General features: G+C 48.3%; 1 protein-coding gene across 3 annotated transcripts in view; it reads left to right on the top strand.

Annotated features, from left to right (window-relative positions):
- Window positions 1–24,416, top strand: part of zgc:172136 (uncharacterized protein LOC566376 homolog) — a 134,341-nt gene extending 109,925 nt beyond the window's left edge. For all 3 annotated transcript variants that reach the window (XM_055639259.1, XM_055639260.1, XM_055639261.1), the window contains 4 exons: window positions 1,144–1,476; window positions 4,759–4,863; window positions 5,006–5,085; window positions 21,052–24,416. In XM_055639259.1, coding sequence (XP_055495234.1) covers window positions 1,144–1,476; window positions 4,759–4,863; window positions 5,006–5,085; window positions 21,052–21,333 — 800 coding nt within the window. In that variant the 3' untranslated portion in view covers window positions 21,334–24,416. The remainder of the gene's footprint in view (window positions 1–1,143; window positions 1,477–4,758; window positions 4,864–5,005; window positions 5,086–21,051) is intronic.
- The last annotated feature ends 3,124 nt before the right edge of the window (window positions 24,417–27,540 follow it).

Here is a 27,540-nt window from a genome sequence, read left to right as displayed (position 1 = left end):
GAGAAGGCAGGGATGGGACACTGTTGGATGATCAGCCATGATCATATCGAATGGCGGTGCAGGCTCGAAGGGCCGAATGGCCTACTCCTGCACTTATTTTCTATGTTTCTATGTTTCTAACATCATTGTAAATCTTCTCTGTATTTTTTCCAATTTAATGGTATCTTTCCTATAGCAGAGTGACCAACACTGAACACAGTACTCCAAATGCAGTCTCACTACCATCTCGTACAACTGTAAACAAAACGTTCCATTTTCTATACCCCATTCCCTAACTAATGAAGACCCATTTGCTAAAAGCCTTTTTCTCTGCCCTATCTATATGTGACACCACTTTCAGATAACTATGTACTTGTACTCTTAGATCTCTCTGTTTTACTACACTCTTGCCTGGCTCAACTTCCCAAAATGAACAACTCACACTTATCTGAATGAAACTCCATTATCCATTCTTCAGCCCACATGTCCAGCTGAACAAGATCTGCTGAAATTCTTAATAACCATCTTCATTGTCACCATTTTTATACCACCTATTTTAGTATCCTCTGCAAACTTATGAATCCTCTGCAAACTTAAACATTCCCATCACAATCAGTGATATAGATGACAAACAGCAATGGGCCCAGCACTGATGAACATCTCTAGCCTCCAGTCCAATAAACAACCTTCCACCACCATAACATGAATTGCTTTCAGCAGTGTTTCAATTCACACAATTCTTCAATCTCCAAAAAACTGACTAATGTACAAATGCTGACATACTTGTTTTCATGAAAAACTACCTCTTTAAAACATAGAAACATGGAAAATAGGTGCAGTAGGCCATTTGACCCTTCGAGCCTGCACCGCCATTCAATATGATCATGGTTGCTCATCCCTCAGTATCCTGTACCTGCCTTCTCTCCATACCCCCCTGATCCCTTTAGCCACAAGGGCCACATCTAACTCCCTCTTAAATATAGCTCTTGTATATAACATGTATTAGTAAGAAAGTAACGTTCACTCTGTTGACAATATATGCTCCCAAGTCAACTTATTTTTTAATCATCTTGGGCACTGAATAATCTAACTATTGTGCATTTCTTTTGGGAAATATGGTTTATGCATTTATATGAAAGACAATTCTTCACTGTGTACCTACAGACAAAAAGCGCTACAGAGAATCATACATCAGTGATACATTTGAAATGGATCTTGAACGACTAGATGCACATTCTCACAACAGTGGGAGCAGCCAAGGAAGTGGAAGGAACAAACGTCTCTCCCGCCAGTCAACAGTCAGCCATGGCAGTTCGCATACCTCTGGAATTGAGGCAGATTCAAGGTATAGAATGTCTGCGGAAATGGCAGTGGATGAACCATTGTCTGTTGAACCAGTGCACAGTATAGTTAAATCCAGTAGTTCCATGATGAGCCGCGGAAGCTCCCACACATCAGGAATTGGGAGCAGCAGCAAAGATCGGACAGAAAATAATGGTAAGAATATTGCTTAATTAAAATCGGACAATTTAAGTTACAGGACTATTCTCCTAATCAGATGACATTATTATAGCAATTTGTGTAAAAGCTATAATATAGCTCCCAAATTATCCAGGTACACAATCACATTATGGTGTAAACCTATGACTATCCTAAAATAGTTTAGAAGATGTAAAAACAAACATAAATTCCATTCAGTCAAATCTGAAACCTAGGCCATTCGAAGAGATAAAAGGATGTAATGCTGTTTATGTCAAAGAATTGTGAATATAACACTTTCATTTTAGTATATTACTAGACCAAGTGGGACCCGTCCCCTAAAGCGCGGTTGCAGGGGGGGAGGTGGCCTGCGGCGTCACACACACACACACACACACACACACACACACACACACACACACACACACACACACACACACACACACACACACACACACACACACCACACACACACACACAACGCATGCATACTAATGCATAATACCATTGATATTATATTAATATTATTCATTTGCACCTTTTCCCCATCCCCGGCCCTATCCACTCACACATAGCCCCCAACTGCACAGTTGCGGTTAGAGAGGGAGGGGGGAGTGCGTGGAGAGGGTGAGGGGGATAGAGAGGGAGGGGGAGGGGAATGGGGGGGTAGCGATTGAGGGGTAGGGGGGCATCACAGGGGAGGCTCGAGAGGAAGGGAAGGGGGGTAGAGAGGGAGGGGGTGGAGAGGGAGGACAACTTATTCTATTTGATCTTATTTGATTGTGCACATCAGGTTGATTGCATTCGTGGAAACACGTGAAGGTTGCAATCTCCTACCACTGCCCCATTGTGATGTCATATGTAAATGAGATCCATTGTGATTGGATGTCTGTGAGATGGCACTGTGACATCATCAATGGAAGGTGCTGCAAGAGTCTCCCACTGAAAAGCAGTTAATTTTTTGAAATAAACGATTAAACTTAAACTTCGGAAATATAGGTTGGAATGTGACGGGAAGATGTTTATCCCGTCGAGGGAAAAAATGTGAGTAGGAGGGGAGAGGGGGGGGGAGAGGGGGGAGAGAGGAGGGGAAGGGAGGAGGGGGGAGAGGAGGACGAGAGCCAAGCGAGCGAGCTGCGGGGCCACGGTGAACGGGCTGCTGGGCCCACGGCATGCATGCGGGGCCACGGCGAGCGGGGTCAATAAAAGGACTGCGAGTCGAGGCGGGGTTGACGTCACTCGCAGCGCGTGGAAAACAATGCGGAGCAGGCTGCACGTGGAAAACAGTGCGAGGAGACACATTGTGATGTCATCAGCTCGTTTATTTTCTAAGTTATTTGACATTTTTAACATTTTCATAAATAACTCAAGAAATAAAGCTCAATTTTTCAAGTAAGCTGATTTTTGATTTCACAGGATAAAACTCTACAGGTATATGTAAAGACTTTACCTTCAGAGCGCGATTTTTTTCGAACACACACACACACACACACACACCCCCAACGTTAACCAATCATAATATCCATAGAATGACATTGGTCTGAGCCCAACTACATAATTAATATCAAAATATAAACAGTATTCCAAAAAGGACCATTGATTACTTATTTCAACCAGGTATTCAAATACACTGAAATGGTTATTTAAACATTTATGCGGTGCATTGTGTATGAGACATAGAGTACAAAATGTGTTAAATTGAATCAATGCTCTATGGATACAATTCCATTTCCTACATTAACGTCCAAAAACACTAATGGCTAGTCTTCTTACCTCTACCATTGGGCTAAAGGGACAAAAGCTTGAAACCACTTGCCACCAGATTCAAGAACAGCTCTTTCCCTGTTTGTCATCAGATTCTTTAATAGACATTTCAAAGAATAAGGATATATTTCCCAATCTACTTTGTTGTGCCTCTTGGACTTTTTGTTTATCTGCACTTTCTCTCTAGCTGAAACATTATATTCTGTGTTTATTTTCTCTTTTGCACTATCTAATTTTCTTGTATATGATGTGATTTGCCTGGATAACACAAAATAATGTTTTTTCACTATATCTTTGAATATATGATGTATAACTGAACTGACGGTGGGCTCTTCAACCTTAATAGGTTGAAGGCCAAAAGCAAAGTCAGTAACATCGCCATCATGGAGCTTCAGTACACGGACGACTGCGCCATTGCAGCACACTCCGCAGAAGGCCTCCAGGGCATCCTGAATGCCTTTGCCAAGGCAAACAGAGCCATGGGCCTAGCCTTAAACATCAAGAACACCCAGGTCCTACATCAACCTCCACCCAACTAGCCATCTACCCAGACCTCTTTAAAAGTGGACGACACCACTCTTGAAAACATTGACCAATTCCCCTACCTTGGCAGCATTCTTTCCTCAAAAGCTGACACCAACTCTGAAGTCAACCACCACCTGAGTTGTGCCAGCAGAGCCTATGCCAGACTCAGGAAAAGAGTCTTTGAAGACCGAGATCTAAAGGCTCAAACAAAACTGCTGGTCTACGGAGTCATTGTCCTCCCCACCCTGTTGTGTGGAGCTGAGTCATGGACCACCTACAGCAGGCACCTGAGAGCCCTGGAACAATACCATCAAATATCCTTACGAAAGATTCTGAAGATCAGCTGGGAGGACAAGCGCACCAACATGGGCATTTTGGAGGAAGCCAACATGACCAGCATCACCATCACAATAATGCAGCACCAACTTCAGTGGACTGGCCATGTCATCCGCATGTCCAACACACGTCTCCCTAAACAGATCCTGTACTCTCAACTGAAGGAAGGTCGGCGAGCGTCCGGTGGGCCAAAGAAACGCTTCAAGGACAACATCGAGAACAGTTTGAAGAAATTCCTCATCACATCAAGCAACTGGGAGCAAATTGCACTGGACAGGCGGTCGTGGAGGGAATGCGTGCAGGAAGGAGCTGCACTTCATGAAACGGAGCTACGCCATGTCGCAGAGACAAAGCGACAGCACCGTAAGGAGAGAGAGAAGGTAGCCTGACGACTACCAACCACCGGCAGTCTCCACTACCCACGTTGCACCAAGGTGTATGGATTGCGGATCAGCCTCTACAGACATCTGCAGACCCACAAGTAGACAACCCTATGGAGAGGACATTCATACTCGTTTCGAGTGACCGCCGATGACGTATAATAAATCAACAACAATGCCAAAAGTCATGGCTCAGCTTTTAACACTGAAATGGTTAACATGTGGTTTTAAAAAAACGGTATAATATTTTAAACAAAACTCTTAAATAATAAAGAACTTCTATTTCTTGCTACAGAAGAGGAGGTACTTATCAATGATCCACTTGAGGTATCACAATCAAATAAGTGGATTGAAGGTGAATCTGTTGACTACCCCCTCATTGAACAGGATTACCTACAAGGTAAGCTGGAAAATGACATTTGGTAATGACCAACTCTTATTCAGTGACTTTCACTTACATACGGAAGTATGTAAATTCTTCTGGCAAATGTTGGATTATGGTATGTTTCAGTAATAAATTGAGAATATATTTAATTTTATAGGTATCAACAACGAAACCATTGTGAGTTTATGTGATTCTTTGGTAAAACTTCGAGGGCAAAGTGCAGTCTCGCTCTCGCAGGTATGAAATATATTTCATTCCATTGAGAAACTGGTCCAATTCCTTGCATTTGTACAATCCTGAAGTAGTTCCACATGTACTAAAAAATGCTAGATCATCAAGAGATATCTGTTTGATCAAGAGAGTCAGTTAATTAAAATGATTTGTCTCAAAATTTTAGTTGCCCTAATGGATGTGCTGCTTGAATGCAGCAGCTAGGGCTACTGAGACCCAGCTGGTTTGGGCTGAGAACCAATGTACGGGATTAGGATCCAACAGAATCAACGGTTCAGAGTATTCTGGGATATGGGCCCATGGCAGATCAGGGAATAATATTCTGGCAATTGTGGAGTTGGCAGTAAGATCGAGGAGAAGAATTAATGCTGCACAGGAAGCCCTAGAAGGAAAGTAATATGCTTACCAGTCCGATATTCCAATGCAACAGTAGTAAAACCTAGTTCGTCGCGCAGTACTCAATGGCAGGCAATCTTATGGCAATAGGATTAGATAGCATTGGGCACTCTCATGATGACTTCGCCAGCAGGCTGCAAAACAACCAATGGAGAATTTAATCGTGCACTGCAGTCTTGATGTGGGATTTACTTCAAGCGCAGTTCAAGCTGAAAAACGATACTAAATGACCGGTAAATAGCTAAATTTATGGGCCTATCCCACTTTGGCGATTTTTCAGGCGACTGCCAGCGACAGAGCACACACACACACACCCACACACACACACACCCACCCACCCCTTCACCAGCCCATTATGCAGGCGGGGGACAGGGCAAGTGGGGGGAGCACTGTCTGAGTGAAATTCACACGGTGAAAAGCCAATGTGATACAGACACACACCGCGATGAACAGGAAGGTTGGCGCTGTAATTAAGATGGCTAAAGCACAGTATACGGTTTGTCCTTTAAAAGAGGGGGTGAGAAGGAGGTAGAAGGAGTGGAGGCAACTTTTAAGAAGCAAGAGATACACGGCTATGAAGCTCGGTGGACATTTAACATTACCGGTCAGTTATCCTTGGTCTGAAAACTACTGCTTACGTTTTTCTTTCCCAATGATCCAATGAAATTCACCAGTCAGCACCGCCTACAACCTACGAGAACCTTCAACCTCCTGACAACCCACTAGGACCTACTGGCGACCCATCTACGGCACGAGAATTCTCGCTACTCTCCATGGCAGCTTCATTCTGGTCACCGCTAATTTTTCAACATCGTGGGCAAATGTAATTAGCGTAGATGGGCAAAAATCTGGGCACAGGTGAGGTGGACCAAAAGATCCAATAATGGCAGTTTTTACAACGTTTTCAGTCCAACTTCGATAGCCATTAATTATCGGAGATGAATTGAAGTTATAGCCTAACGCACTCACGACACACATAAGAAAACAGAGATTAATCTTCCAGGCGTCGTTTCGGGATTAATTGCTTTTTTATTGAAGTAATACAAAACAAAGAAATAACTCACAACTTTCCGTTCTTAATCGCTGTTCCATTCACATTCTATAAATCACATAAAAGCTTCCTATAAAGGTATGTCGTCTAGTAACGTGTGTGTCATGATCATGGCGGAAAAATATTTCCGCTCATTCTCCGACACAAAACTGAAACTTCTAATCTGATGAGGCTGTCCCACTGTACGAGCTAATTCAAGAGTTCTCCCGAGTTTCCCCTGATTCGAACTCAGAGAATTACGGTAATGGCCGCTCGTAGGTACTCAGGGCTCTTGTGGACATTTTTCAACATGTTGAAAAATCTTCATGAGTCTTCATGAGCTTACCACGTTTCCCGAGTATCTGCCGTTAGCGTTACGAGCCGCTAAGAGACGTCCTGAGCTCCGACATACCCGCAACGTACATTCTACGTGTTACCACGAGTTTGATTTTTTTAAAAACTTGGGAGAGCTCTTGAATTAGCTCATACAGTGGGACAGCCACAGGAGAGTCTGGCCAGAATCCTCTAACAAAAGAACACACCCCTACTATGTATCACATCCCACCTACAAAAGTACAAGCAGATAAAACTAAAACTAAAAATATCACACATGATAATAATACTGACTCATGGCTCATACATAATTGTTCTGAGTATATAACGAGGCAATTACCAATCTCTATACCTATTAAGGTCTCATCTTGTGTGTGTCCATGTTTGTTTTGTATCTTCCTCAAAATGCTACGCGCTAACGCTTAAATTTTTACATATTCTAATGGGCCTGTCCCACTTAGGTGACTTTTTAGGTGAGTTCAGGAGACTGCACTTGCCACATATTCGCTGGTGGTCTCTGGTGAGTCTCCTACATGGTCGCGAGGAGTTCCCGCATTCTGGGAACTAGTCGCGGCCTCAGTATGGGCGCCGCAAATATTTCATGTTGAAAAATTTTCTGCGACCAACAGTTGGTCACCATGGATAAAATTAATAATCCTGTAGTTGTACGTGCAGTTGTAATGGGGTCGCCATGCAGTTATTGGTAGTCGAGTTAGTCGCAGATAGTTTTAGTTAATCGCCTTTGCTGAATCACATTTTCATTGGCTCATTGGGGGGGGGGGGGGGGGGGGGGGGGGGGGGGGGGGAACGTAAGCAGGCGTTTTCAGAACCAAGGATAACCGACTGGTAATGTTAAATGTCCACCGAACTTCATAGCTGTGTATCTCTCGCTTATTAAAAGTTGTCTGGCTTCTTAAAGGTTTTCTCCCCCACCACCCCCTCTCCCCCTCTTCCCCCCTCCCCTCTTCCCCCCTCCCCCCTTCTCTTCCCCCTTCCCCCTCTTTCCCCCCCCCCTCTTCCCCCCTTTTCCCCATCCCCCTCCTCTCCCCCTCCCCCTCTCCCCCCCCTCTCCCCCTCTTCCCCCTCCCCCCCTTTCCCCCATCCCCCTCTTTCCCCCCCTCCCCCTACCCTTCTTTCCCCCCTCCCCCTTTTCCTCCTCTCCGCTCTTCCCCCCTCCCCCTCTTTCCCCCTCCCCCTCTTTCCCCCTCCCCCTCTTTTCCCCCATTTCCTCCCTCTCCCCCTCTTCCCCCTCCCCCCTCCCCCCCCCTATCCCCCCTCCCCCTACCCCTATTTTCCCCCTCCCCTTCCCCCCTCCCCCTTCCTCCCCCCCTCACCCTTCTCCCCCCTCCCCTCTTTTCCCCCTCCCCCTTTCCCCCCTCCCCCTCTTTCCCCCCTCCTCCCCCTCCTTCCCCCCCCCCCCCTCTGCCCACCCCCCTCTGCCCCTCTTCCCCCCTCCTCATCCTCCCCCCATCTCCCTCCCTCTCTCTCCCCCCCTCCCCCTCTCTACCCCCTACCCCTTCCCCCCCCCCCTCTCCCCCCCCCATCCCCCTCTTCCCTCGTTTCCCTTCCTCCCCCCCCTCCCCCTCTCCCCTCCTCCCTCTTCCCCTCTCCCCCCTCTCCCCCTCTCCCTCTTCCCCTCCTCTTCCCTCTTTCCCTCCCCTCTTCCCTCTCCCCTCCTCCCTCTTTCCCTCCTCTCCTCTCCCCCCCTTTCCTTCCTCTTCCCCCCTTTCTCTTCTCTCTCCTCTCCTCCTCCTCCCCCTCTTCCCTCTCCCCCCTCCCTCTTCTTCCCCCTCCTCCCCTCCTCTCTCTCCCCCTCCCTCCCCCCCTCCCCCTCTTCCTCCCCCTTTTTCCCTCTCCTCCCCTCTCCCCTCTGTCCCCCCTCTCTCCTCCCTCCCCCTCTCCCCCTTCTCTTCTCCCTCCCCCCTCCTCTCCCCCCTCCCTCCTCTTCCCCCCCTCCCCCTCCCCCCTCCCCCTCCTCCTCCCCCCCCCTCCTCCCCCCCCTCCCCCTCCCCCTCCTCCTCTCCCTCCCCCCCCTCCCCCCTCCCCCCCCCCCCCTCCCTCCTTCCCTCCCTCCTCTCTCCCCTCCTCTCCTTCCCCTCCTCCCTCCCTCCCTCCTCTCTCTCCTCCCCCCCTCCCCTCTCCCCCCCCCTCTCCCCTCCCCTCTCCCTCTCTTCTCTTCTTCCCATCCCCTCCATCTCCCCTCCCCCTCCCCTTTCCCCCTCCCCTCCCTCTTTCCCCCCTCCCCCTCCCTCTCCTCACCCCCCCTCCCCCTCTCCCCTCCTCCTCCTTTCCCCCTCCCCCTTTTTTCCCCTCTCCCTCCCCCCCCCCCTCCTTCCCCTTCCTCCTCCCTCTCCCTCTCCCCTCCCTCCCCCTTCTCCCTCTCCTCCTCTCTCCCCCTCTTTCCCCCCTTCTACCCCCTCCCTCTCCCTCCTTCCCCTCCTCCCTCTTTCCTCCTTCTCCCCCTCCTCTCTCTCCTCCCTCCCTCCCTTTCCTCTCTCTCCCTCCCTCTTCCTTCCTCTCCCCCTCCCTCCCCCTCCCCCCCCTCCCCTCTCCCTCTTCCTCTCCCTCTCCCCCTCCCCCTCCTCTCTCTCTTCCCCTCCTCCCCTCCCTCTTTCTCCCCCTCTCCCTCTCCTCCCCCTCCCCCCTCTTCTCCCCCCCCCTCCCTTCCTCCCCTCCCCCTCTCTCCCCTCCTCCTCCCCTCCTTTCCTCTCTCCTCCTCCCCCCCCCCCCTCTCCTCTCCCTCTCATCCCTCCCTCCTCCCTCCCCCCCTCTCTCTTCCTCCCTTCTCCTCTTCCTCCCTCCCTCTTTTCCCCCTCCCCCTCTTCCTCCCCCTCCCCCTCCTCCCCCCCCCCCCTCTCCCCCCCTCCCCTCTCCTCCCTCTCCCCCTCTCCCCCCTCCCCCTCTTTCCCCCCCCCCCCTCTCCCTTCTCTTTTCTTTCCCTCCCTTCTCTCTCTCCTCCCTCTCTCTCCCCCCTCTTCTCTCCTCCCTCCCTCTTTCCCTCCTCTTCCTCTCCTCTCTCCCCCCCCTCCCCCTCTTTCTCTCCTCCCCTTCTCTCCTCTCTTTCCTTCTCCCCCCTCTCTTTTTCTCCCTCCCCCTCTTTTCTCTTAATCTCTTCCTCTCTTCCCTTCCCCCTCTCTTCCTCCCCCCCTCCCCTCTTTCCTCCCTCCCTCCTCTTCTCCCCTCTCTCTCCCTTCCTCCCTCTCCCCTCATCTCCCTCCCCCCCTCTTCCACCCTCCTCCTCCCTCTTCCCTCCCTCTCTTCCCCTCCCCTCCTCCCCTCTCCCCTCTTTCTCCCCTCTCCCTCTCTCTCTCTCTCTCCTCTCTCTCCTCCTCTCCCTCTCTCTTCCCCTCCCCCTCTCCCCCCCCTCCTCCCCCCCCTCCCCCCTCTCCTTCCTCTCCTTCTTTTCTCCCTCTCCCTCCTCTCCCCCTTCTTTTCCCCCCCTCCCCCCCCTCTTTCCCCCTCTCCCTCCTCTCCTCCCCCTCCCCCCCCCCCCCCCCCCCCCCCCCCCTCCTCTCTCTCTCCCCCCTCCCCCCCCCCCCCCTCCCCTCTCCCCTCCCCCCTTCCCCCCTCCTCATTTCTTCTTTTCTTTCCTCCTCCTCTCTCCCTCCTCTCCTCCTCCTTCTCCTTCCCCTCCACCCCCTCTCTTCCCTCCTCTTCCTCCCTCTCCCCCTTCCTCCCCTCCCCCTCTTCCCCTCCTTCCCCTCCTCCCCCTCCCCTTCCTCTCCTTTACCCCCCTCTCCCCTCTCTCGCCTCTTTCTTCCTCCCCTCCTCCTTGCCCCCTTCCCTCCCTCTTCCTCCTCCCTCTTCCCCCCCTCTTCTCCTCTCTCCTCCTTCTTCTCCTCTCTTTCCTCTCCTCTCCTCCCCCCTTCCCCTCCCTCTCCTTCTCTCCCTCTCTTTCCTTCTTTCCACCTCTCTCCTCCTCCTCCTCTCCCTCTCTCTCCCCCTCCCCTTCCCCCTTCCCCTCCCTTCCCTCCCCCCTCTCCTCTCCTCTCCCCTCCCCCTTTTCCTTCCTCCTCTCTTTTCTCTCTCCCCCCCCTCCCTCTTCTCCCTCCTCCCCCTCCTCTTCTCTTCTCTCTCCTCTTCCCTCTTCTCTCCTCTCCTCTCCTCTCCTCCTCCTCTCCCCTCTCACCCTCTCCCCCCTCCCCTCTCCTCTTCCCCCTTTTCCTCTCCCTTTTTCTCTTTCCCCCCCCTTCTCTCCCCTCTCCCTCTCTCTTCCCCTCTCTTCTTCTCCTCCTTCTTCTCTCTTCTTCCTCTCCCCTCCTCTCCTCTCCCCCTCTCTTCCCCCCCTCTCCCCTCTCCCCTCTTTCTCTTCTCCCCCCTCTTTTTTCCTCTTCTCCCCTCTCTCCTCTTTCCCCCTCTTTTCCCCTCTTTCTTCTTCCTCCCCTCCCTCTCCTCTTTCCCCCCCCCTTTTTCCCCTCTCCTTTCCTCCCCTCTCCCTCCCTCTTCCCTCTTTCCCCTCTTCCCCCCTATCTTCCCTCCCCCCTCTCCCTTTCCCCCCCTCCCCTCTCCTCTCCTCTCCTCTCTCCTCTCCCTCTCCCCTTTCCCCTTCCTCTCCTCCCTCTTTCCCCCCTCTCCTCTCCCCCATCCCCCTCCTCTCCCCCTCCTCCCCCCTCCTCTCCCTCTCCTCTCCTCCCCCCCCTTCCCTCCTCTCTTCCTCCTCTCCCTCCCTCCCCCCCCTGCCTCCTCTTCCTCTCCTCTCCTTCTTCTTCTCCTCCTCCTCTCCTTCCTCCTTTCCCTTCTTCCCCTCCCCTCTTCCCCTCTCCTCTCCCCCCCCCCCTCCTCCCTCCCTCTCCCTCTCCTCTCCCCCTCTTTCTTTCCCCCCCCCTCCCCCCTGTCCCCCCTCTCCCCTCTTTCCATCCCCTCCCCCTCTTCTCCTCTCCCTCCTTCCCCCTCTCCCCTCTTTCTCCTCTCTCCTCCCCCCCCCCTCTTCTCCTCCTCCCTCTCCTCTCCTCTCCCCCTCCCCCTCTTTTTCCCTCTTTCCCCCCCTCCCCCTCTCCTCTTTCCCCCTCTATCTCCTTTCCCCCCCTCCCCCTCTACCCCTCTCCCCCCCTCCTCCCCCTTTCCCCCCCTCCTCCTCTTTCCTCCTCCCCCTCTCCTCTCCTCCTCCCCTCCTCCCCTCCCTTTCCCCCCTCTTCCCCTCCCCCCCTCTCCCCTCTTCCCTCTCCCTCTGTCCTCCTCTTCCCTCTCCCCCCTCCCCCCCTCCCTTTCCTCCCCCTCCTCCCCCATCCCCCTTCTTCCTCTTCTCCTCTTTCTCTTCCCCTCCCCTCCCCTCCTCCTCCCCTCCCCCTCTCCCTCTCCTTCCCTTCCTTCGCCCTCTTTCCCCCTCCCCCCTCCCTCCCCCTCTCTCCCCCTCCCTCTCTCTTTCCCTCTCCCTCCCCCTCTCTCCCCCCCTCCCTTCCTCCCTCACTCCCTCCCTCCCTCCCTCCCCCCACCTCCTCCCCTCTCCCCCTCCCCCTCCCCCCCCCTCCTCCCCTCTCCCCCCTCTTCCCTCCCCCCCCCCCCACTTCTCCCCTCCCCCCTCTCCCCCTCCCTCTCCCCCTCTTTCCCCTCTTCCCTTCCTCCTCTTCCCTTCTCCTCCCCCCTTCCCCCTCTTTCCCCCTCCCCCCCCCTTCCCCCCTCCCCCCCCCTCTTCCCCCCCTCCCCCTCTTCCCCTCCCTCCCCTTCCTCTTTCCCCCCCCCTCCCCCTCCTCCCCCCCTCTTCCCCCCCCTCCCCCTCTTCCCCCCCCCCTCCCCTCCTTTTTTCTCCTCCTCTTTCTTCTCTCCCTTCCCTCTCCCTCTTTCCTCCTCCTCCCTCCTTTCCCCCTCCTCTCCTCCTCCCCTCCTCCTCTTCTCCCCTCTCCCCTCTCTCTTTCCCCCCTCCCCCTCTTCCTTCCCCCTCTTTCCCCCCTCTCCCTCCTCTCTTCCCCCCCTCTCCTCTTCTTCTCCCTCCCTCTCCTCTCCTCCCTCTTCCTCCCCCCCCCCTCTCCTCTCCCTCCTCTCCTCCCTCCCTCTCCCTCTCCCCCTCTCCCCCCCCCCCTTTTCTCCCCTCCCCCCTCCCCTCCCCCTCTTTCCTCCCCTCTTTCCCCTCCCCCTCTTCCCCCCTCCCCTCTTTCCCCCCTCCCCTCTCCTCCCCCTCCCCCCTTCCCCCTCTTCCCCTCCCTCTCCCCCCTCCTTTCCCCCCCTCCCCCTCTTTCTTTCCCTCTCCCCTCCCCCCTCTCCCCCTCTCCCCTCCCCTCCCCCTCCTCCCCTCCCCTATTTTCCCCCCTCCCCCTCTTTCTTTCCCACCCCCCCCTCTTCTCCCCACCCCTTTCCCCTCTCCCCTCCTTCCCCATTCCCACTCTTTCCTCCTCTCCTCCCTATTTCCCACCCACTCCCCCTCTTTTCCCCCTCCCCCCTCCCCCCCCCGCCCCCCCTCTTCCCATCTCTCCTCTCTTTCCCTCTTTTCCCCCCCTCTTCCCCCCCCCTCTTTCCCCCCCTCCCCCTCTTCCCCCTCCCCCCCCTCTCCCCCCCTCCCCACTCTTTCCCCCCTCTCCCCCTCTTTCCCCCCCCTCCCCCTCTTTCCCCCCCCCATCCCCTCTTTTTTCCGCATAATCATAGGGTTCTCACAGCAAATGGTCCATCCCCTTGATTGCTGACAAACTCTTTAGATTCCAATGCCTTCAAAGCATTCGTTCCGATAAGTAGGTCGATACCAGAATTTATTTTAGGTATCTTGACATCCTTCAAGTAAGGCCATTGTCTCAAGTCTTCTTGCTTGGGTATATTTAGATGAGAAACAGGCATGGTCTCATGTGTAAACACTTCCGATATTTGTATAAAATTGTCTTCATCCAGTCTAGATATTTCCATACCTGTAATATGATGACTATTACATCATTTCTCCTCAATCGTGGTACGCAAGAACATCTTAGTCCTTTCTCCTGTAATGTCCAGCCTTCTCATCAAGCTTTCTGTGCAAAAAGTAGCTGAGCTCTCATGATCCAAAAATGCATGTTTGCAACACTGTATTCCCCTGGCTACTCCTTACCTTTACAAAAATGCAGGTTTTTACCCCGGCTCAATATGTGCATTTATTTGAGGTGAGGTAACAGTATCACTAGTAGCTGATTTCTCCTTGTGTTCTATTTGCTTCGGCTTCTTTTCCGTATTCTTCTGTTCAGTATGAAGTAATTCAGGATGATCTTGATTTCACTTATTACAAGTTATATGACTCTTGCAGTCTTTAACTATGTGTCCTTTCTTCAAACATCCAAAACAGATTCCCTTCTCCTTTAAGAAGTCTATCTTTCCTTTATATTCCTTCTTCTTGAATTTTCGACGCCACCTTATGGTGTGATCAACCTCATTACATGACAAACAAAACCCTTTTTACTTAATAGTAGATGCATCTCCTTTAATTCCTCCTGTCGATTCTACAGGTATTATAACTGCTTTCCTTAGGTCCTGAACTTCCTTTTGTTTTAATAAAGGTAGAAACTTTTAATAGTTGCTGGTTTACGATCTTGAATATTCCCTTAGTAGATTTGACATTAACCATACTTCCCTTTCCATGAAACTCACCAGATCAGGAAGCATGGCTTCTCGTTTCTCAACTTCCAATATCAGACCTGCTGTATCCCTCCACTTATATATAAGCTTATAGGGCAGTTTTAGAATGATGGTTCTCATATTATTAACAACATTTATTTCTTCCATGTGGTTGAGATTTCTCATCGAGCTGCAACAACCTCGAAGAAATATCGCGCTCATGCAATGCCTTCACATATTATGCTTTGATAGCTGTCCAAACATAGTATGCATGTATGCATTTGCAATCTTCTGTTCGTTACCAAAATGTTCTTTAAGCAATTTTCTTGCCATTTGATAGCCCTCCTCTGCAGGCAAATTTCGACAACTTATTACAAACTGCTTTGCATATCCGCTTGAATAGTGCTCCAGGAATCGTAAGCGATCTCTTTCATTAGTAGTTTTATTTTCCACTCCTTCGTGAAACGCTATTGTGAAAGTTTCATATTGCAAAGGATCATCATCATACTTAGGAATTTCCATTGGGGGTAAGGTGGAAGAGAAATTTTGTTGAGCTGGGAGCTAACTTATTCTCGTTTGATTCCTCACTAATTCATACAATTCACTTTGAGATCCCTGGCTGGGCGCAGATGGATGATGAACAGGCTTATGAAACGAGTACTGGTCTGGGTAAATTTTGTCAAGAGTCCCATGACCAGTTGTTTGTCCTTGTCTAAGCGCAAATGGATCATGAACTGGCCTCTGAAAAGAGTACTGGGTTGCTGGCTTATTACAAGCCTCAACAGACAGCCCAAAAGTTGTTTGGTTTGGTCTAGCTCCTTGGTGCTGAAATGAAGTTTTGCCGACCGACCACCCACTCAGTGCTAGCTTTGAGTCATGAGACCAGACTGGCTTTGATTTAGCTGCTGCATCCTTTTCCATTAAGGAACTTTTCTTCTGAGATACTCCCGAGCCACATCATGATCTTTGGCCTTCCAATATCTCCCCCCTCCCTCCTTGCTCCGGCAACTGCCTGCCTCGTGGCTATTTCCAGCCGTTCCTTCTCCTTCCTCAACTACCTTTTACGTTCCTCAGCCTCTCTCTTCAGCTGTTCACATCGTTCCTCAGCCTCTCTCTTCAGCTGTTCTTGCCTCTTCAGCTGTTCACTTCGTTCCTCAGCTTCTCTCTTCAGCTGTTCTTCTTGCCTTTTCAGCTGTTCACTTCGTTCCCCAGCCTCTCTCTTCAGCTGTTCTTGCCTCTTCAGCTGTTCACTTCGTTCCTCAGCTTCTCTCTTCAGCTGTTCTTCTTGCCTTTTCAGCTGTTCTTCTTGTTCCTCAATCTCATTTTTTTTCTCACGGCGGTAGCTTCTAGCGAGAGCTTCTTCAGCTTTGGCTTCCATTTGAGCAGAGACCCTTGTAGTTGAACTGGCTACAGAATCAGATTTTCATCCAGATCTTTGTGTTGAGACGTTTGCGAAACTATCCTGTGGTCCAATTTCTTCTCCCACTTCAACACCTTGGTGCATATCACCTCCGACTGTAGGGTGTGTAAGTTGTTTGATTTCAAGTAACCACTTCTTCACATACTCTACAAAACCATAGAAAAATTCCACTCTTTCTTGGAACCACTGGGTGTGCCTTTCGAGTTCTCCCTCAGGCAGTTGTAAACCCAGCAATGAGTATTGTTTTTCTTCAACCACGTGGCTGAGGCTGAATAATTGCTCCAGATTAGATTGTACTATCTTCGCATTCTCATCCGATTCCATTAATTTCTTCTGGAATTTAATTGACGACCGTCTGCTTCCATAACGTGTTTCTTTCCATCTGGCATTTTTCCAGGTAGGCTACTTCTCCCTTTTCAGTGTGCTTGGTTTCTCTCTTTCCATATCTTCTCTCTTCTGGCTCCACGGCTCCCTCTTGTGGCGTCTCTTCGTACTCACCTGTCCGTGGCTCCATGAGTTGGTGTTTTCTAGGCTGACTGCCTGATCGTTATACAAGTTTAAAAAACAACCTGTTCCGCTTCTTCAAAACAATCATTATTTCGAAGATTTTCTTAGCCAGAATCTTGTAAAAATCCACTAGCTGAGCTCGCCTTATCGTGGAAGTCCAAAACATCCAATTAATTTCAAGGTACACAAAAATGCTGGAGAAACTCAGCGGGTGCAGCAGCATCTATGGAGCGAAGGAAATAGGCGACGTTTCGGGCCGAAACCCTTCTTCAGACTGATGGGGGGTGGGGAGGAGAAGGAAGGAAAAAGGGATGAGGAGGAGCCCGAGGGCAGGGGGGGATGGGAGGAGACAGCTCGAGGGTTAAGGAAGGGGAGGGGACAACAAGGGCTAGCGAAACTGGGAGAATTCAACGTTCATGCCATCCGGACGCAAGCAACCCAGGCGGAATATGAGGTGCTGTTTTTGACAAGCTTCCAACCTCATCGTTCCCCAGCCCCGCAGGCCCGTTTTTACCTTCTCCCCAAAATCCACAAACCCGGCTCTCCCGGCAGACCCATTGTCTCTGCCTGTTCGTGCCCCACCGAACTCATCTCCACATACCTTGACTCCATACTATCCCCCTTGGTCAAATCCTTTCCCACCTATGTTCTAGACACCTCAGACACTCTCCGCTGCCTCTGCGCATTCCACTCTCTAGGCCCTCACCCCCTCATCTTCACCATGGATGTCCGGTCACACTACACCTCCATCCCCCACCAGGATGGCCTCAAAGCCCTCCGGTTCTTCCTCGACCAGAGGAGCAACCCATACCCAGCCACTGACACCCTCCTCCGCCTAGCGGAGTTGGTCCTCACCCTCAACAACTTTACGTTTGACTCCTCCCATTTCCTCCAAACACAAGGCATAGCTATGGGCTCACGCATGGGCCCCAGCTACGCCTGCTTCTTTGTCAGGTACGTTGTACAATCCTTGTTCCATACGTACCAGGGCCCCATCCCCGACCTCTACCTCCGTTACATTGACAACTGCTTTGGGGCCACCTCCTGCACCCACACACAACTGACTGACTTCATCCACTTCACCAGCAACTTCCATCCGGCACTCCAATACACCTGGACCATTTCCGACACTTCCCTACCATTCCTTGACCTCACCATCTCCATCGCAGGGGACAGACTTCTGACCGACATACACTACAAACCAACTGACGCACATGGCTATCTGGACTACACGTCTTCCCACCCTGCCCCCTGTAAAGACTCCATCCCCTACTCCCAATTCCTCCGCCTACGCATCTGTTCCCAGGATGAGACGTTCCACACCAGGGCATCGGAAATATCCTCGTTCTTCAGGGAACGGGGATTCTCCTCCGCCACCATAGATGAGGCTCGCACCAGGGTCTCATCCATACCATGCAACACTGCTCTCTCTCCCCATCCCCGCACTCGCAACAAGGGCAGAGTCCCCCTAGTCCTCACCTTTCACCCCACCAGCCGGCAAATACAACAAATAATCCTCCGCCATTTCCGCCACCTCCAACGTGACCCCACCACTCGCCACATCTTCCCATCTCCCCCTATGTCTGCCTTCCGCAAAGACCGCTCCCTCCGCAACTCCCTTGTCAATTCTTCCCTTCCCTCCCGTACCACCCCCTCCCCGGGCACTTTCCGTTGCAACCGCAAGAAATGCAACACCTGTCCCTTCACCTCCCCCCTCGACTCCATTCAAGGACCCAAGCAGTCATTCCAGGTGCGACAAAGGTTCACCTGTATCTCCTCCAACCTCATCTACTGCATCCGCTGCTCTAGATGTCAGCTGATTTACATCGGGGAGACTAAGCGGAGGTTGGGCGATCGTTTCGCCGAACACCTCCGCTCAGTCCGCAATAACCTACCTGAACTCCCGGTGGCTCAGCACTTCAACTCCCCTCCCATTCCCAATCCGACCTCTCTGTGCTGGGTCTCCTCCATTGCAAGAGTGAGCAACACCGGAAATTGGAGGAACAGCACCTCGTATTCCGCCTGGGTTGCTTGCGTCTGGATGGCATGAACATTGAATTCTCCCCAGTTTTGCTAGCCCTTGCTGTCTCCTCCCTTTCCTTAACTCTCGGGCTGTCTCCTCCCATCCCCCCGTACTCGGGCTCCTCCTCCTCCCTTTTTCCTTCCTTCTCCCCCCCCATCCCCCATCAGTCTGAAGAAGGGTTTCGGCCCGAAACGTCGCCTATTTCTTTCGCTCCATAGATGCTGCTGCACACGCTGAGTTTCTCCAGCATTTTTGTGTACCTTCGATCTTCCAGCATCTGCAGTTCCTTCTTGAACAATTGATTTCAAGGCCGTTCGCTCAACGCTAGCTGACTAATCTTCAAGTAAAGATAAATAAACTTCTAGCTGCATTCCTTCCGTCTGTAGAATATTCCCACAGGCTTTTAAACTTTAATGCTTCTGCCAGTTTTCAAATACGGCAAGCAATCGATCTACTCACGGCCCTCTCGGTCAATGAAGTCTTCTCTTCCTCTAATGACCCAGGTGTCAACCTTGTCAGTTCTTCCCCCCAGGATTCAGGCTGTAATCTCTGGCAGAGGTTCAGCTTCTTCAGTCCACTGTCAAATTAGCTTTGGCACTTCCTGGTAGTAACAGTTTTCTACTTATTATAATGGCAGTTTTTACAACGTTCTCAAAGTCCAACTTCGATAGCCATTAATTATTGGAGATGATTTGAAGGTATAGCCTAACATATAGCCGGTAGGCGGCGCGACTCTGGTCAGCAGCGGCCTCTGCAGCCTGTCCGCGTTTTATTATTTTTTGTCTGTGTTTTTATGTAGTTTTTGTTATTTTATGTTGGGGTGTGTGTGTGGGGGGATGGGGGTGGGGGGTGCGGTGGGAGGGGGGGGGAAACTTTTGAATCTCTCCCTGCACTGGAGACCCGACCTTTTCTCGTCCGGTCTCAGGTGTCGTTGGGGCCGCAACGAGGAGCGGCCTCCAACAGGAAGAAGCCGGGGACTCTGGTGCCGACTCACCGTTGCCGTCGCGGAGCTGGCTGAGACCGGAGCGGGTGGAGCGGTGGAGGAGCGCTGCTGCTGCTGCTGCCGCTGCTGCTGCTGCTGCTGCTGCCGATGCCGCTGCTGCTGCTGAGTCGGAGGCTGCTACTGCGGGTCTGCGGACGGCGGCACCGGGAGCCCGCGGATCCCTGGAGGGAGACCGCTTTTCGGGGCTCCTGCAACGGCGAATTCTCCCGCCCGAGTTGCGGGGTTGAAGAGCTCCTGGAGCGGGGCCTGACACCACTGCCCCGCGCGGCTGGAATGGCCGCGGGACTTTGCGAGCGCACACCGGGGGCTCCAACACCAAGACCCGGTGTGCGACCTCGCACCACCCGGCGTGGCTTCAATGGCTGCGGGCCAATCGCCATCGCCAGCCGGGGGCTTTGACTTTGACTCTGACATCGGGGGGGGGAGAGTGCAGTGGAGAGATAAGTTTTTTTGGCCTTCCATCACAGCCATGTGATGGATGTTTATGTAAAATGTAATTATGTTGTGTCTGGGGTCTATTTGTGTGTAATGTATGGCTGCAGAAACGGCATTTCGTTTGGACCTCCAGGGGTCCAAATGACAATTAAATTGACTCTTGACTCTCTTGACTCTTGACATACTCACAACACACATAAGACGGCAAAGATGAATCTTCCAGACATCGTTTCTTGATTAATAGTTTTTTATTGAAGTAATACAAAGCAAAGAAATAAATCATAACTTTCCATTCTTAATCGCTGTTCCATTCACATCATATAAATCACATAAAAGCTTCTTCGTATAAAAGTTTGTCGTCTCGTAAGGTGTGTGTTGTGATCATGGTAGAAAACTATTTCCCCTCATTCTCCAATACCAAACTGAAACTTCTAATCTGAGAGTCTGTACCAGACTACTCTAACAAAAGAACAAACCCCTACTATGTATCAAATCCCACCTACAAAAGTACAGGCAGTTAAAACTAAAACTAAAAATATCAGGCATGATAATAATACTGACTTAAGCTTAATGGCTCCTAAGCACATCAGCGCCTCTACTTCCTGAGAAGATTACGGAGAGTCGGTATGTCAAGGAGGACTCTCTCTAACTTTTACAGGTGCACAGTAGAGACTGTTGCTGACTGTTTGCATTGTGGCTTGGTTCGGAAACTTGAGCACCCTGGAGCGGAAAAGACTACAAAAAGTAGTAAACACTGCCCAGTCCATCACCGGCTCTGACCTCCCGTCCATCGAGGGGATCTATCACAGTCGCTGCCTCAAAGAGGCTGGCAGCACCATCCGGTCCATACACTTATCTCCCCACTATCAGGTAGAAGATACAAGAGCCTGAAGACTGCAACGACCAGGTTCAGTAACAGCCTCTTCCCCACAGCCATCAGGCTATTAAACTCGGCTCGGACAAAACTCTGAACCTTAATAGCCAATAATCTGTTTATTTGCACTTTATCAGTTTAGTTATTCATGTGTGTATATATTTATACAATGGTATATGGACATACTCATCTGTTCTGTATTCGTGCCTACTATGTTCTGGTGTGCTAAAGCAAAGCAAGAATTTCATTGTCCTATCAGGGGCACATGACAATAAAACTCTCTTGAACTCTTTATTGTCGTGTGTCCCTGATAGGTAACTACAACAGGATTATTAACATACAAAGAACTAGGAAAAAGGGTTACATTTCTCCCAGCATGGTGCAAGTTAACAAAACATTTAAAAAAAACTGCATTAAATGATTAAACCCATCTTTACTTTTACAGGCCTCACAATCTAAGCCAAGAAACTCAACTGATCGCCATAGTCAGAGTTTAGATGATGTTCGCCTGTATCAACAACAACCACCTTTGTGCTCTGCTTTGTCTTCAGACGCCTCTCAAAGTTACACTTTTGGTTGTATCCATGAGGACAAAGATAGCCAATCCTGTTATACTTATTCCACAGCAGAATGTAATACAAAGTCCACATTTTACGGCAAACGTTCAATGAACTGTCTATCCTTAGATCTTCTTCGAGATGAACAACTAATGGAATTTGTGGTATAATTAAAACTGGACCATCATGGTGGATATGTTAACTGCAAAGTCTTGAACCGATCGACTTTAAGTGTTAAACAATGACTAGATGAAGGAGCATTATGAAGGATTTGTGAAAATATTGTCTAATAGCAGTACATATACATTGAAAGAACATCCAAAAACTTGAGCCTAAAAATAATTTTTGCAAACGATTTAATGGATTTTATTTAACCCCTCACCACAACCTAGTGCGCAATGAAGACTCACTGTTAGAAGCCAACAGCACTTATTGGAATATTTTGGAACTTACTTAGGACTGACACTACCTAGTACAGTTGCAACACTTGTCTGCACCAGCAAAATAAAAAGATGAACAAATATATTCTGCATATACAAAACAGTACAGATCCAGTCTGGCCCAAGTTCAGCATACTTAGTCCTCACCAAAATTATATTTAGATAGTGGTATTAATCTCCAATTTCCCAAATAACTAATTTGCCAAATGTCAGTTTTGGTTATTTTAAAACAACTTGGCTCTTGATTTCATTAAAGTTTTGGTCTAATCATGCACAAGAGAGTCTAATTCCTGAAGTGAGGTAAAAATGACTATTTAACATCAATGCAGAGATTGTTGGATTGTGCCAGCAAGGAGTCGTAATAAGATTGATTCAATAGAAATGTGATGATAACAAGTGCACTAGTAGAGCTATGCCTCATACAAAGGTTGTGATTATTGAAGAGCCATTAACTCAGCGGTAGTATAGGACTCCAGGATGTCTCAGTACAGTGCCCTAGCCCCGATCATCTTCAGCTGTTTCAGCAATAGCATTTCCATTTTCATATGGTCAGTAGTGGAGATGCTTGTTAATGATTGTATATATTCATTTCCATTCACAATTCCTCATATATAATGAAGCATGGCATGGCCTGATAAGTGGCAAGTAACATGTGTATCACACATGTGCCAAGCAATGGGCATCTCTAACAAGAAGCCAGTCACTTCCACATACTATTCAGAGGCATTCCCACTGTTCAGTTCTCCACTAACAATATACTTTTAATCATCATTGACTATAAACTTAAACTGAATCAGCCTTAAGTTTGGAGGATGGGAATACTGAGATGAATGGGATTGCCAAAAGTCTTTTCACTTTCAATAAATGTTTGTTTATTATGGTATAGTTTCCTCCTGGCTGGATGAGCACAACACTCAGGAAGCTTGATGCAATCTAGCACATGTCAACTCACTGTGCTGAACATTGCACCGCAAATGCAACAGACTGCAGTGTATCTACAAGATACAGATATAGTGTCTTGTAGATAACACAGCAATACCTTCTGTAAGCAAGTTAGTACATATAGAGCAGACATACAGAAACATCACAACCTCCAAGTTCCCAACCAGGATCAAAATATCACTACATGATACCACTCTGAGCTTAGTCTGAGCTTAGTCTGAGCTCAGATACTCAAGATTATCTCCAAAATAGCATAAAGTGTTGGCCTTGCCAAAGACATGAATGATTTGGGTCTGAGTGGAAAGAAATATTGCCTGGAGACAAATTTGCAAGACATAAGCAATTGCACTGCACTACTTTTTAAAATAGCCTTGACGCGGATATGTGCCTAACTGCCTTAAATGACCTTAAAAGTAAGAGAATATGCAACAGTAGTATTAATATTACAATGCCGTCCACTGAAAATTAATGCTCGATTAAAAGATAGCAATAAAGATAAAATACTAACAGTGTAGAATATTTGGATGAATTCAGGTTGTAAGTGCAGGCAACGGGTATGCAGAGGCAGGATAAATTCCTTTCCTCATGATATTTATTCCTTTTTTAATGTACCCTTGATTAATTGTGATTATAGCAAAGTATTGATCATTCAGCCCTCCAATCACAGCTGCCAATGTTGCTCTGGTCTCCCTTCTTAGTCTTTTCTATTCTGGTAAAACCATTTCAACTATTCATATCCTTCTTAAAAGCTATAACTACAGTATTTACTCTAGGCAGTGTTTCAATTAGTATACTATTTTCTCTCTGTGGCTTCCTATAATGTACATTCTGTAAACACATGCCTAGTTCATATGTTTGTTTGCTTACTCCAGTACCATAAAAACGTGTTGCCTGCAACCTGTTTAAATGTGAACAGCTCGGATACATCAACCGTGATGGGTTATACTGTGATCTGCAGGTCTGATCACCTTTCAGATGCCAATGCACCCATTTACTGGCTATGTACCTCGCATAATGGAGGAAAGGAAATTCTCAACTCCAAGTTTAAATGATGCACAATGACCACATTTGTTTTTAGTGTGGTGTTGTGGTTACAAAATGTGCATTTCAGCAATTGATTTATATTCCCTGACATATATACTTTAGCCACAATATGTAATGTCTGTAATCAAAGCCTGGTTTGGATATAACTATGTTTGAATAGTTCAGACCTATGTGGGGTTGGAGAATTATTTACATATTTCTTATGTGTTAAATATTGTTTTCTCTCCAACCTTCACTTTCTCTGCTGCCATGCAGACTAGCTGGGTTTTTTTAATTTCCATTTGTTTTCTTGGTTTCTTTTACCAATTCACATTGATTCTGTCAGTGTTTTGTAAATTGAAGAGTTGAACGCATAAGCTGTTGCATAATGAATTATTTATATTGCTTTCAAACATGTGATGTGTTTGTTCTTAAAAAACAAGTAACTTTTTTGTAGAGATTTGGAAGTATTGGTTATGTATACTTTCCGAAGAATTGTTTTGAAATGCTGAAGAACAATCATGTTATATTGTATGGAGCTTTATTACAGTATTATAACTAAGCACTGTGATCATTAATTATGCAAATTATCCAATTAGATGCTGAACAATTAGACAATGTTTGTCTAAACCCCTGTTACATTTGCTGGGGGATTTAAATATTTGTTTTATAGAATAGTTGAACTGTTATTTGTATACATTGAACATCTAGTTTTAAATGTGAGATTCATATTAGTGTTCACTAACACCCTTTCCATGAAAGGATCTTTATTATAAAGATAAAATAAGTTACATTTGAAATGTCATGCTTTCTTTCACAAATTGAAAAGATAAATATCTACATACAGTACTTCAATATGTCTTTATTAATTTGTAGGTGTCCTCTCAGTTTCTGTAAAGGAGCAATGGTAATTCCCACCAGGTGGATCTTATAGATAGATACATAAACGTATTTGCCAGTATTTAGCGAGCAGCTCTGTACTTTCCAACATGTTGGAAATCCACCCCCCTCATCAAATTTATAAATGCAGAAAATTGGTTCAGTTCATCGGTCTATTAATATCGGGATGTGCTATTTATTTCCATCCCTAACTCTTGCCATCATTCGAAGATAGACACAAAATGCTGGAGTAACTCAGCGGGAGAGGCAGCATCTCTGGAGAGAAGGGCCCTCCTTCAGACTGACCTTGTCATCATTCTGTCAATTTCTCCAATTCTATACTTGCCAGATAGTGTTCACTTTCTTGTAAATTCTGTTGTTTAATAAGCGAGTTTGGTATTACGACTGCGTGTGCTCAGGTCATAGGTCACTCGCTATAAACATTGTCGTTAGCGGATCTGCTGTGTGTTATCAGACCTTCGTTTCATCCATATTTTCCAGCTTTGATTATCCTAGGTAAGAAAATGCTGCTTTTAAACTATGAATTAGTTGTATTTATTGTTCCTTTGTATAAAGCCACGATTTTGTCATTTCTATTGTTTATGCTTTGGTGATTGGTTTATGCTTCGTGCTGCTCTATGGGGTCGAGGTCGGGCGCGGGTCTTCAGCGCTGTGGGTGCTGTTGCGTTGCTGCTGGGCTGTCCCCGCCCCCTCCCGGGTGTCCCATCCATCTCTGAAGGCATCGGGCCGGGCTCACAGCTGGCGCTGGGGGGAGGCGCTGACCAGCTCGGCTCTGGCGGGCTGGGGACCGTTGGCTGCGACTCTCTCCTTGTCCGGAGGCTGTCGGTTTGCCCCCTCAGTGGAGGGCATGAGTCATTATAAACAGTGAGTTAGTCAGAGCTGGGATAGGCAATCAGTTCCACTGGAGCTGCTTGTAGTCTTCCGGCATCAAAGGCCCTGCTGGTGGAAGATGTTGTGATTCAGAAAGAGAGGTTTGGTGGCGGCGGGGGCCGAGCGCTGGTCATTCCCACTGTTAAGTTCTCCACTAACAATATACTTTTAATCATCATTGACTATAAACTTAAACTGAATCAGCCATAAGTTTGGAGGCTAGGAATACTGTGATGAATGGGATTTCCAAAAGTCTTTTCACTTTCAATAAATGTTTGTTTATTATGGTATAGTTTCCTCCTGGCTGGATGAGCACAACACTCAGGAAGCTTGATGCAATCTAGCACATGTCAACTCACTGTGCTGAACATTGCACCGCAAATGCAACGGACTGCAGTGTATCTACAAGATACAGATATAGTGTCTTGTAGATAACACAGCAATACCTTCTGTAAACAAGTTAGTACATATAGAGCAGACAGACTGCAATGTATCTACAAGATCTACATTGGTCTCCAAATCTGAGGAAGGACATTATTGCCATAGAGACGGTTCACCAGACTGATTCCTGGGATGTCAGGACTGTCTTATGAAGAAAGACTGGATAGACTTGGTTTATACTCTCTAGAATTTAGGAGATTGAGAGGGGATCTTATAGAAACGTACAAAATTCTTAAGGGGTTGGACAGGCTAGTTGCAGGAAGATTGCTCCTGATGTTGGGGAAGTCCAGGACAAGGGGTCACAGCTTAAGGATAAGGGGGAAATCCTTTAAAACCGAGATGAGAAGAACTGTTTTCACACAGAGAGTGGTGAATCTCTGGAACTCTCTGCCACAGAGGGTAGTCGAGGCCAGTTCATTGGCTATATTTAAGAGGGAGTTAGATGTGGCCCTTGTGGCTAAGGGGATCAGAGGGTATGGAGAGAAGGCAGGTACTGGATACTGAGTTGGATGATCAGTAATGATCATATTGAATGGCGGTGCAGGCTCGAAGGGCCGAATGGCCTACTCCTGCACCTAATTTCTATGTTTCTATGATTCTATACAGATATAGTGTCTTGTAGATAACACAGCAATACCTTCTGTAAACAAGTTAGTACATATAGAGCAGACATACAGAAACATCACAACCTCCAAGTTACCAACCAGGACATACATCTGGACATACATTGCCAATTTTTTGTTCCCACTAGATCAAAATACTACATGATACCACTCTGAGCTTAGTCTGAGCTCAGCTACTCAAGATTATCTCTAAATTGGCATAAAGTGTTGGCCTTGCCAAAGACATGAATGATTTGGGTCTGAGTGGAAAGAAATATTGCCTGGAGACAAATTTGCTAGACATAAGAAAAGCAATTGCACTGCACTACTTTTGAAAATAGCCTTGACGCGGATATGTGCCTAACTGCCTTAAATAACCTTAAAAGTAAGAGAATGTGCAACAGTAGTATTAATATTACAATGCCGTCCACTGAAAATTAATGCTCGATTAAAAGATAGCAATAAAGATAAAATACTAACTGAAGAATATTTGGATGAATTCAGGTTGTAAGTGCAGGCAACCGGTATGCAGAGGCAGGATACATTCCTTACCTCATGATATTTATTCCTTTTTTAATGTACCCTTGATTAATAGTGATTATAGCAAAGTATTGATCATTCAGCCCTCCAATCACAGCTGCCAATGTTGCTCTGCAAAGGCTATCACTTTACCCTTTACCCATATTCTCCTGCACTTTTTCCTTTTATTACTTTTATCTAGTTGCCATTTAATACCGGTATAAGCTTGTATCCATGTCATTGGCATTGCATTCAAATAGCCCTCCAATGTGAGATTCATGCTTCATTCTTTAATTTGAGGTTACATTAGCTACAACTGTTCATAGATGGAAAAGTATTTAATCTGAACCTTACCTTTGATTGAAAGCCCTCTGGTAGGTCTCCCTTCTTAGTCTTTTCTAGTCTGGTAAAACCATTTCAACTATTCATATCCTTCTTAAAAGCTATAACTACAGTATTTACTCTAGGCAGTGTTTCAATTAATATACTATTTTCTCTCTGTGGCTTCCTATAATGTACTTTCTGTAAACACATGCCTAGTTCATATGTTTGTTTGCTTACTCCAGTACCATAAAAAATGTGTTGCCCTGCTGGTGGAGGATGTTGTGATTCAGAAAGAGAGGTTTGGTGGCGGCGGGGG

The sequence above is a fragment of the Leucoraja erinacea genome, chromosome 8, assembly GCF_028641065.1.
Source record: "Leucoraja erinacea ecotype New England chromosome 8, Leri_hhj_1, whole genome shotgun sequence".
NCBI lineage: Eukaryota > Metazoa > Chordata > Chondrichthyes > Rajiformes > Rajidae > Leucoraja > Leucoraja erinaceus.
The sequence above is the reverse complement of the archived record's forward strand: the minus strand, read 5'-3'. Positions and strand labels throughout refer to the sequence as shown.